The sequence below is a fragment of the Phalacrocorax aristotelis genome, chromosome 6 (assembly GCF_949628215.1).
Source record: "Phalacrocorax aristotelis chromosome 6, bGulAri2.1, whole genome shotgun sequence".
NCBI lineage: Eukaryota > Metazoa > Chordata > Aves > Suliformes > Phalacrocoracidae > Phalacrocorax > Phalacrocorax aristotelis.
In genome coordinates, this window is record NC_134281.1 from 23,289,697 (window position 1) to 23,301,899 (window position 12,203).

The following is a 12,203-nucleotide window of genomic DNA, read 5'->3' on the forward strand; positions in this document are numbered from 1 at the left end:
TGCTGCCATTCTTCCTGCTGCTTTATCTCAAACCTCAGCCTGGTGTGACTGGACTCACCTTCCATTCATGGTCTTCAGATGCTGCCTTTGTAGCCTGGGACCCGTCAGTACTTAAGTGCCGTGCTGCTGCTTCTGCAAATTTGATGAATGTCAAACCTGCCAGGTAGTGAGAGGAAAGTGGAAAGGACCCAGCAGACTAGGAAGCAGTGAGGGCTGCATGAACCAGGTCTATTTGGCCAAACCCAACTGCTTTCTGTAGATGGGGATGATGTGATCTCATTTGCCTCTCTGCTGGTCTGCAGTCCCACCTGGCAGCTGGTGTGGATTCAGGAGGAGGAACCTGTGGCTTGTTCCACCTCCTTGAGAGCCAGGGAGGGCAGCCTTGCCTTGCCACTGCGTACATCGGACATGACTACCTGGGCACAGGAGGCTGCAGTGCAGATTGCCTTGGGCTTGCATAGGAGTAAATCCATGGCAATATGAATCAGGGGATCCAGCAGGACTGCAGGGTCTGTACTGCCAAAGGAGACCTCTGTCTTTTATCTTGTATGCAAGAATTTAATGGAGCCATCGGCAGAAAACATCTTAGTGATGGAAACTGCAATTAACATCTATCTATTAGCATCTATTAACACAACATCTAATGGATCAATTGACATCTGGTATCTCTTCAGTAGTCTGCGGGTGAAAGCTTGTTTACATCTCAAATGGGCAGCATTACTGTCACGGTGCCAGGCTTCTCGCCTGCTGCTGTTGGTTTTCCCTCGTGTGTGTTTATACATACATACACACTCTGTAAAATAGTTTAATTGTTTTATGTTCATAATATGTATGTATGTGCATGTGTGCAACTGAAATATCATTTAAAAGATTGTTTAATCTGGTAATTAAATTTATTGTTTGGACTACGAACGTAGTATCAAACCAACTGTGGCAAACCCAAGCAGAAGACTTCTCCATATGATTAAGAAGTGCTTTGCTGGCAAATAGCAATGTTTCTTAAGACATCAGAGTTTTGATGGCTGTTTTAAGTCTTGCTTCTTAGGTTAAGTATCCATATGGTATGAAATAATGCTGATAAAACACAGAATTATGTGGTTATACTTCTCTACAGCATGCTTGGTGAATATATAAAAGAGAGAGCTCTCTAGAGGAAGATTTTGTTGTTGTTGTTTTATTGTGCTACTCTTCTTCCTGAAGTGCATTTATTTGATGCACTTCAGATTCTACCTTGGATTTTGAGTTAATTTTGCCTTCAAAAAGGCACTTTTGACACTGACCAAGCTACACTAAGTTACATTGTTTTTGCAGCCACGTGGCGGGGGGAAGGCTTAGAGATCTGCTGCCTCTTCTGTAGTGTAAGGATTGTGCCCTTCTCTGGGGATGAGGCATGTGAAGCCAATTTGTGTGTTAGGTGTCCACATCATCCTCCCACTCTCCCCTTTGATTCTGTCGCAGATTTGGGCAACAAATCTGGACTAAGGGTTAGGGTAAAGAGCCATGGCTTCCAGTGAGGACAGCCAGCACAGTTCAAAGTTGACTTTTTCAGTGGTTATTCTTAGGCTGGAAGTTCACACCACCCTTGACAAAACTGGTAATTTTCCAGAAAACCAGGTACCACTGGAAGGAAGAGAGTTCAGTTGGCAGCAGCTGCTATCCTGAGAGCTGGGGAGACCCCAGTTCCTCCAGAAAGGTTTTTCTTAGGAGCCAGCATCTTTCTAGTGCTTCCCACTTCCTAGCCTTAGTACCAGGCTTCACAGCTGCACAACAGAGGTAACCAGGGCTCACATTAAATATACAAGTTTCCAGAAAGCTTTGTTATAGTTGGAGGAGGATGCATAAGAAGTACAGCTGCAGAATGATTTAATGATGGCTCAGTAACTCCTAGGATATGAAGTTAAGTGAAGGTAATGAATAAACCTGAGTAGGGAAAAAAAATCAGATTTGCTTTTTCTTCTCTAATTTTATACTTCAGATATTTCTCCATCCACCTGCCGAGCTTTTACACATTCTGTGGCTAGTGACGTAACATTGCCTGATACATGACTCGTATTGTTTTATTTAGTCTAGGCTTAGCTCTGCAGTGTGATGTTGCTTCCTTTGGGAGTCTGCAGCACAGTCTAACAGGTCTTACTATAAGCACACAATTATTAGAATATGTTTTAAAATCTCAGGAGTGACGTACTGGGATTTCCAGGTATCTTTTATCAAAATGAAAATGAACAAGGGGAGCTTATTAGTTTTAGTAATGTCTCAGAAAATGTCAGGAGCTCCAAGAACTGAGGCACATTAACCTTGATGGTTACAAAAAAAAAAATTATATAAAAGTGAGACTGAGAGACTGTCATGCTCTGTAGTCATACACCCCAGGCTTTTGCTGACTGCCTGGAAGCAACAAAGTAATGCTTCTGAGATGGTTAACACTTCTTCATATCTTTCTATTTAGAAATTTTTCACTAAGAATAATATGTGCTCATTAGTGATCACCAAAAAATGCCTTTCACCATCTGTCCTTCTTCCTGCTGGGTAAAGTAGTTATAATGAGGCCCACGTGGGCCTCATACAGTCACTGACACACACGTCCATTCTGCCTGTACATAGCTGGAATTTCACTTCTAATTTCATTGCACAGTTTTGTTTGAAAATTTGGCCTGCAGTACTGCAATTCAAACCTTTAGGTAAGATTATCTCCTGTGTGTATTCTCAAAAAAAATTGCATAGGTCAATGTTTTAGTCATACTGCTGGTTAAAAAAAAGGAGATACGTTCTCATCGTCTTTTATTTTTTTAAATACCTTAAGGAAGATGAGATCTCAATACATCAAAGAAGACCAAGCATAGGATAAATACTGCATATTATTTTCAGCATTTTTGAGTAGGAAGTCATCTATAATCTTTCTGGGACTTCCTGTGTTCTTTGTAGGGAAGACTGGTGGGGTTTTAAAGCATAACCATATATGATTTTAACTTAAGCCATATCCCAGCAGCTTTCTTGCAGGATTTGCTGAAAGCCTCTTGTGATAGAGATGCTGACTGAATATGGTTGTGCACAACCAGTTGTATGAAAAACGGTTGTTGTAGGGTATTGCCCAAGTTTTCTCATATCGATCCTTTGGTTTTTACTTTAAATTTTGATTTCAAATTTGCTTTTTGTGATAGCCAGGTCAGTCTTTGCATTTGTGAATCTGTGGCCCAGGCGTGCTCGGTGGGGTGCCCCGCCAGGTCAGTGAGTGGATTCACAGGAAGCAGTGATGCACTTGTGGCCACTTAATAGCACAAGTCAGCTCAGCATGTGCTATTCCCCAATTTGTGTCTCGGATTGGGGTATTTGAGGTGCAAATGTATTCCCACCACAGGTGTGAATCTGACCTTTATGAGAAGCTGGTTCTGTTTGTTTTCAGGCTGGCATTCCCCTTTTCTTTAGAACGATTTTTGGACAGTTACAGCTGGAAATGAATTTTTGAACCTTCCACAGAGAAGTAAAAGAGCATCGTGCGACTGCTGCTTTGAGCACTTGAGTGAGCTTCCTGTGTCGTGAAGTCAACACCTACTGCTTCCCTTTCCTCACCTTTCTTGTCACCCACCAGCTAAACTATTTTAACAAGACTTGCAGTAGATGCACACTTGTAATGCATGGCTGTGGATGTCAGTCATAATGTGCCATGGCCATGCCAAGCAGTCAGTCCATGAGCACATTGGGTAAAGCAGGATTGAAACATACTTACAAGAATCAAACAGCCTAAACTCTGCATAGGGTGGAAGACTACAAATATTTTACATTTCTATGTCATTTATGTGCCGTGTAAATGGCATGTTGTTCTTCCAGGGCTTCATTGGTAAGGTTAAATATGCTTCACTGGTGTGACTTAAAGACTTAAATACGCTGTTACATAAAGAATATAATGCACATTTGAGTTTGCAAATTTGTTTTACATTTTCTTTAGAAACGTGGACCATGAAATACCTTGTTCATGGTGAACTGAATTATGGCTCAGGCTTTGTTAAAGCTGTCCTGCTGTGGCACAAAATAAGGTTAGAAGAATGGGACTGCCTCACATTTAATTAATCTACTACTTCATTTAAAATGTTATATCCATTGAAAGGCAAATACGTTGCAAATTAGTCCGAAAAACATGCCTATCTCTGCCACTAGCAGAGATAGAGTCTGAAGATAGAGTCACTGTTTAAAACTGAGCTCAAGCTGAGAGTCTGTTCAGCCATTGTTTGGTATTTAAGCAGATGTCAGCAAGTTTTTCTGAAATATACACCGAGTTGCAGATGGTGAAGGTCAGGAGGTTAAAAAGTGCCTGTGCTATGTAAAGATTTACTTCTGAGAACAAATGTATTTGGTTGGAAATAATTATTTTTCAAACCCTGAATTCAAACAAATCAAAGGATGCTCTTGGCAGCTGGCGTGCTGGCCCAATTACGTCAGTGCCTTTCATTCAGGCGCTATTCTGCGCCCAGCAAAACTGGCAAATAAATTCTTTCTCAGTGAGAGATCCTTGTAGTTATTGGAATTTTAATGGCAAGCAATGCATTTCATTATAAGCTGTAATATGTTGTATTTGCTTGTAACAAGTTCAAAGCTTTGTTGTGCTGTGATTTTTTTTTTCTTTCCCCCAACTTATTAATATATATCACATGAATGAATGGAGCATGGTGTTGTATAGCATGTTAGAATAGCTTAAAAGACTATTTGCGTTTGCTTGAAATAATTTAAGTAGCTGGGTAGGCACAGTACATGTCAAAGCTTTATTCAAGGTGTGGTTGCCCATCTCCAGGTTTGTGCCTAGAGAGGGATTGCTTTAAAGGAAGACATGCTGTTCCAAATTCAGAAAAGCTATTCACCTTCCTTCAATTAATACATATATCATGGAACTGTGGGTACTTCATGCTAAGTGGTACCTCATTTTATGTAGGGTAACTGTGGATTTGGTTTGTCTGAATTCATGCCAAGCTTTGAAGAGTCTTTGAGGTCTTTCAGTTGTATTGCAGTTTGCCTAAATGTGGGGTGGGGGGTATTTAACTTTTTCTTATAAACTTTGTTCAGAAACAAAACAAGGTGATGTTGAAGAAGCTTAAAGAGAGCATTTAATTGACATTTGCCTAACAATCTGATACTGGCCAGTAGGGTTATATCTAGAAATGCCCGCCGCAAATGCTAGTGAGCACCCAGAGATAGGCCTTTGGGATAGAAAGCACTGTTGCAGGTGAGGGGCCAGGTGCTTCCTGAACTGGAAACAGCCTTGTGTGTTTAATGGAATACAGCTGGACTTTTACTCCATGGATTTGTCCCATCCTTTTGTGAACCTGCATGAAGGTTTACCGTCTGCAGTGACAGGGTGTTCGAGGAAGCGGTTCTTAGTCTTGAAGCAGCAACGCAGTAATTTTATGTTATGTTCTTTAGTTTTCCCATGGAAGAAAAAGTGAATAATTGCACCCAGTTGATGCTCTCTGTTCCATTAGTCATTTATACATCTCTCTTACCTTCCTCGCAGTTGTCTTTTTTTCCAGATCCAGACCAGTAAAATTTTCCTAGATTTGATCATCCTTGCTCCCCCTTTTGGATGTTCGTATTCCCAAACACAAACCAGCCCGCATGCAGTTCTGGACCCTAGTTTGATTTAGTTATATGTAAGCATGGTATTTAAAGTCTAGACCCTTAAAAAGGTATCTAGAGTTTGTCAGAAAGCTAAAGCCTGTATCCTAATAATTCAAGTATTTTTAAGGACTTAGAGAGCAAAGAGTCTACATAGCTTTTGGCTAAACTGTGCGTAAAGTTGGTGCTTCATAACTGCATTCAAGTTTTTTAATTAGTCCTTTCTCATTTTATTTTTTAAAATGAGCTTAATGAAAGACTTCATTGAGTAACTTGGGTTACATTGCCGAAAATTCTTGCCAGGGAGTTGGCTGGTTTTTAAAGCTGCACAACAATCTTAGAAACATGCCATAGAGAGTAATGCTGCACTGGCCAGGGAGAGAAATCTGTGGCCAAACAGGTCTAGTTTCTAGTTTTCTTTTTGTCACAGGAGCTGAATCCAAAAAGGAAGAGAGTTGACTTAGAGTCTACTGCCTTAGTTACCAAATAGACTAGACATACTTCCAGATTTGGAGGATGTTTCTGGTTCTTTACAGAAAACCATAATGAACTAAAGTAATGTCCTGACCAGCCATTGACTGCATTACTAATAGCTCGTTCAGCAAATAGCTTTAAAAACATCTCTGGAGCAAACTGATCCTTTGATGAGGGATGTGGAGCAGATTCTGAGATGTGTTAACTCCTTTCACTTCTAGCTTCTATACCGGCAGGGAATTTGGCCCACTGAGAAAATGGGAAAGAGAACAGCGGATGAAACTTAGATTTGTAGGTGTAGGTGGATTGTGTTATTTGTAACTTTTTTTTTTCAGTGTACAGAGCCCCAAAAACTATTCAACATCGCAAATGAACTGCTCCATACAGAAGAAGCATATGTTAAAAGACTCCATCTGTTGGACCAGGTAATTTAATTTTGAATAAACTCTGCTTTTGTTTCTGTGAGCAGCAATGATGTCTCCTGTTCATCCCCTAACCTATAGCCCAATAGTGTAAAAATGCTGTTTATAGGTGGGAGATGGAATTTGCTTGCCATGCTGCATGCCATGGGTCCCAGAGGTGAGCTTTTGGCAAGTGTGTTCCCTGAGCTGGAACCCAAGGATTAGGATGTCAGAAAGAGGAATGAGAAAGCAGCAGCCCAAGATACAGACATCATCATCATTTGGTTACTCCCTGAGTGTACATGGAGAGGAAATTATGGGGACCCTGAAGGCACAAATGATGAAACCCGTGATTGCTCTGTACTATGCAAGAGGTTTGAGTTTTACTAAAATCAGGCCACATGCATCAGTGCCATGCTCACAGCAAATTATTTTTTTTTTTTTACCAACTGTGTTTTGTAATTGTTGTCCATCATGTTTACATGTGGGGATAAAGTAAAACAGGTGAGATTAGTCTGAACTTTCTTCCATATAAACACTGAGGTGAGTCTACACTGTTAAGGCGTTTCTACAATTATCTTTAAAAAAAAAATAAAAGAATGTGGAGGATAGAAGTAAAAATGATCAGTCACATTGCTAACGAAGTGCTTTTTAAAAATGAGGAAAAAAAAAAAATTGTCACCTTGCTAGAAATCTTGTTAGAAGCTGTAACTGGAGAGCCCTCCACCCTCTGACTCTAGGACCTCTGTGGAAGACTTTCCAATGTTTGCTTTGGATGAGTAGAGACTGTTTCAAGACCTTAGAAATCTAGGGAGTGTCTTTCCCTTTTGTTCAGTACAGTGTAATTTTTCCCGCAGAGAAACAAAATAATCACATAGTTTATTTTGCTTCACATAAATAGGAGTAAGTGCTCCTCAGTGACTGGTTGTTCTTTGCAAGCTGCACTCCCAAATACAAGATTTCTGATCTTCTCAGTAGTTTCAAACTTTTTCAACTTATCCCTTGGATTTTTCTAATTTACGTCTGTGACCCATAGTCAAATCTCACCCGAATTGACAGTGGGCTTACATTTTGTGAACCTCCCAAAAGACCCCAAGGACCAGAAAAATTGTAGCTCTGTTCTGAGGCAGCAGCTTTGTAACATTGCAGTCTAAAGCCAATGTGTCTAGGATTGTTTTTCGTAAATGTATGTTGGTACTATCTTGTTGTCTCATGTAGGTTTTCTGCACTAAGTTGTCAGAAGCAGGTATTTCATCTGAAGTGATAACGGGCATCTTTTCAAATATTTCTTCCATCTATTGTTTCCATGGACAATTTCTTCTTCCTGAGCTCAAAACAAGAATTACACAAGAATGGTGGGTAACTGACATTACAATTACTTTAAAAATATGTTTTCAAGAAACTATAGCAACCATTAGGCCTAGTCTAATTCCAGAGTTTCTAGTTGTTTCATGCAGTAGTTCACTTGTTCTTTAGTACATTAGTATGGAGTATTTTAAGCATTTCTGAATACAGGAATAGACCTGACCGTTCAAGATTTCTAGAGGACATTGTGACAATTTTTTCAGTCCAAAGTATTGCCAGAGCTGTTTTCCTTGCTGTGTTTCAACTCTCCTAATATTGCAGTACTAGGAAGGAAGGAAGGAAAACGCTTATTTTGGCACCACTGTGACGTATTTAAAAAAACGAAGTTTCTTCTCTAAGAAGAATCCATCATCATGTCACAGCCTAGACTTTGCATGCCATGTTGGAGACTTCATGAGAAACATCCATTTTGTATTCTTTTAAATAAATTTTGTTATGGTTATATAAAATATAAATTAGCATTATATCAGCAAACCAGTGGAAAATCTGGACAGATAAGATAGATGTCTTCATATCTATAAATCTGCTTATGCCTGTTATGCAACCACTTCTGTTGTTGAGCACCACAGCATTGCACAAGTTTTTACCCCAGAATTTGTTGGCCTTCTGTTCTAGGAGATAAAAAATATTATTGGTTACAGTGTACATATACTTTTTTTAAAGAAAATAGAAGTGGGTTGCTTTTTTTCTTTTCAATGAGTCAAATGATCAGTAACGGTCAAAGACCAATTAAAATTTGGCAGCTGTAATAAGTTGTAGATGATGCAGAAATAGAGCAACAGGTAGAAAGGTTAATTGTAAAGCAGATCTAGAAAACTAGATTTGAGATGACACACTGGCTACAAAGAGTGTCCTGCAGTGGAAGGTTCTGATAGTGCTGACACTGCATCTTTTCAAGTATGCTAACAATGAAGACCAGACCAGAGTTCACATCTGTCTTGGCTGAGTCCAGTCTTCACATAGTTCATCAATGACCAGAAGGAATAAATGAGTCTCAGCACCTTTACACCTGACTTGCATTTACAGGGACAGCTGTAATAAAAGGGGAGGAAAACTGGAGAGTCTGGAGTCAGAAGAGGACAGAAGCTTGCTAAATGGCTAAAGGGGGTCTAGTGCAGTCAGACTGCAAGTCGCAAGTTCCGCGGGAAAGAAAAGCTGGCGGAAAAATGGCTGGTGCTCTGCCTGGACTAAATTTGGAGGAGACAAAGATGCATGGCTACCACTGCTCCCAGCCTGGGGAGTTCTATAGGCGAATGTGTGTCTAGCTCCCTGGGACTACCCAGCTGAACTGAGTGATCTCTGCATTAAAACCTCTTCAGATGTTTGGCTTTGGTGGAAAAGATGATTTCTAAAAAGTAAAAGTTTCCCACAAGATTTTTTGCTGGACAGCAGAGATACATAGATGTTTTCTTAATAATGTGTAGTCAGTTTGAATCTGATCTTCACTTAAGAGTGACGGTGGGGGAAGAAATATCATCCTTTGTACATCTAGATGAATGTTTAAGGTTTCATCCAGGGTACCGTACAGAGGACTTTAAGCTAAACTTAGCCTGATTGCATATGTGTGTAAGTGCTTGTGCATGTGGGAGACAACTATGAAAATCTTACAGTTGTGTTTTCTCTCTGAAGATAGTATTCATTTCCACAGATTTCAGTACTTGCCTCTCTTTCCCATAGGAACGTCAACCCACGGCTAGGAGATATCCTACAGAAACTTGCTCCTTTTCTGAAGATGTATGGAGAATATGTAAAGAACTTCGACAGGGCAATGGACATGGTGAACACGTGTATGCAGAGGTCCTCTCCATTCAAAGATGTTGTTCAGAACATACAGGTATGTTATTAATTGGCATAATATGGCTTGAAGATCCTCATTTATTTGTGTGAAGTTTGTGTGGTTTTCTTTCCCCAGTGCATGAGACACCGTTTCTAGCTACAAGATAATGCTGCGTTAATACTAAAAATGTACCATTTTAGTGGCAGTCCTTTCTTCTTTGCTGTGTGACACAGATTTTTCACATAGGTAGCTTTTTCTGCACTCATGTATTGAAGAGGAGTATCAGAAATCACAGAATGAAACTTCACCACTGACCTGGCAATTCTGGCTGCAAACATGTCCATTTATAAACTCTTTTGTGATTTCTCTTCCTCATTACTAATATTAATTGCTTTTTAATAACTACATTTTCATTCTGAGGTGGGTGTATTTGAGTTTGAGCATATCACTGGCAGCATCTGCTGTTGGTCTGATTTTTCTGAGGCTCATGAAGTGGCATGCAGCGCTCAGGGATCACAGCTCTACAGGAGGATGCTTAGCATGGATTTTCATGTGTTTTCTCTTAATTATATAAAAAGCTGTGTGGGGAGGGAGGGAAGAGCTCTGCTTATGCTGGCATATCCGTAAAACCTCTCTCTGCCTCAGGCCCTGGGCCAGATGAAAGGATGCAGCAGGCTCCCACACACTTGCAAGCATCCTTCCACTGTTGCTGGGAAAGCAGATTCTGTCCTTTGGGAGGGGAGGGCTGGCAGGGAGCAGGTTAAGCTGAGAAGGGAGCACAGCTGCCTGCCCTAAATGGAAGGATTGTGGCTGGGCCAGCTGTGGAGAATCAAGTAATCCCCCAGCAAGCTGGGAGAGGAGAGGCCCTGTGAAGAGGCTTGGGGCTGCTGGGTGGTGACTCAGAGAGATGCTTGGAGAAGCAGGAGCTGGGGACGGTCCTCTTCTGCTGGGCTCTCGCTCCATGTGGCCTTTTCTTAACCTTTTTCTGTCTGAACGCAGCCTGCTCTCACTGACGTTCTGCACAGCAAGCACTGTAAAAGAAAGCACGCAGGCGTTTTGCTGTCTTCGGTTTGTGCCAAGCTGCTGACGTGGCTTTCTGAAGTATAAATCAGTTTGTGACTGCTTTCCCTACAGGACAGGCATCTGCCCACCCTAAAATTCATCTGTCTCTTCTCACCACGAAGCTACCAATGCAAACAATTCATGTTAGCTCTCAGTCTGCAAAACTGGACTGCAGCTGTCTGAAACCATAAGTATTTCTGCTGTTGCTTGAACAAAACTTTGACAGGCAGTATGAAGGCAGGCAATGCATATAGGAGATGTAATTCTGAAACCTACTAATGTATGTTATTTTAGCGGCACCATCGCAGTACCTTTTGATTCTGTCAATGACTGTACCTGCAAGAGGCAAAAATTTGACCCAGAAGACTTAGTCCAGTCATCTGACCTATCTTTGTGCTATCAAAAGCCACTGTTACTTTTCAAAATGCCAGTTGAAATCTGTTGTGATCCTGCAGTAATGCACCATCCACCTAAGCTGTTAATGGAACAGGTGTACAGCTTAAGGCATTAGCAATTATTAATTATGCTAAACTAAGGAAAACAGAAAACAAAGGTCAAACAGTACTTATAAGTGAATGACTGTGACTTAACAAGTTTACTTTAGCTGACCTTGATAATAAACATACTTTCTATCCAGTTCACGTCCACCTACTGGGGCTAAAACTTGATAGCTGGTGAGTTTATTAGGACTTCTCTTTTGTCAACTTTCTCCATATGCCATCACATGAGTACTTTTAAATATATATTTCTGGGTTTTGGATTGTCAGATGAATTAAACACAGAAAAAACATTTATCCTTCCTCTAGTAAAGTAATTTGAATTGCAGTGTAAACTCTTTAAACTTTTAAAAATTGTGTAACATCAAACTTTTACTATTTGGAACAGTTTATTTTGTCACTGCTGACTTTATACAGAGGATACACTTGTCATGTGAATACAGCTGACACGAACCTTGAAGTTACTTCTTCCTCTGCTTCCCTATTGCTGTTCAGTGTTAAGGTTCATATTATTTGCAGGATTTAAAAGACAATGGAGAAGGTTATAGTAAGTGGATTTGGGAATATAAACGAAGCGCTAATATTGTGTAGTGAAGTTCCATGATCCTTTTAGTTCTTCCCAGAATCTCTGATTCTTTCCATCCCAGTTGTAGTTCCTGGGGAAACATGGTGCTGCAAAACTCTGAGAAATAAAAAATTCACTTCATCTCCTATAAACAGAAATACTGTTCACCCTGCTGCACTGTGACAAGATATTTTAAATTTATATCTTCGAATTTCTGGAAGGATGGGTAATATTTTTCTACCAGACTTTCATCTCATTATCTCCAGGCTTGGCTTTGAGAATTGGGTGAGTCAGCAGTGTGTCATGGGCTGTAATATTTATGAGGAAAATTGAAAATACCTGAAACAAGCACCTTTCTCTGAGAAATGCATACTGAAATTAATGTGGTTGTTGAGGGGTTGCTTACACTACAACAGACCAAAATGAGGTATTAGTGAGCTGACGTGGAAATAACACTATGG

General features: G+C 40.3%; 1 protein-coding gene across 3 annotated transcripts in view; it reads left to right on the forward strand.

Moving 5' to 3' along the window:
* Positions 1–12,203, forward strand: part of FGD3 (FYVE, RhoGEF and PH domain containing 3) — a 118,847-nt gene that overhangs the window by 68,547 nt on the left and 38,097 nt on the right. For all 3 annotated transcript variants that reach the window (XM_075096635.1, XM_075096636.1, XM_075096637.1), the window contains 3 exons: positions 6,411–6,500; positions 7,695–7,831; positions 9,519–9,675. In XM_075096635.1, the coding sequence (XP_074952736.1) occupies positions 6,411–6,500; positions 7,695–7,831; positions 9,519–9,675 (384 nt within the window). The remainder of the gene's footprint in view (positions 1–6,410; positions 6,501–7,694; positions 7,832–9,518; positions 9,676–12,203) is intronic.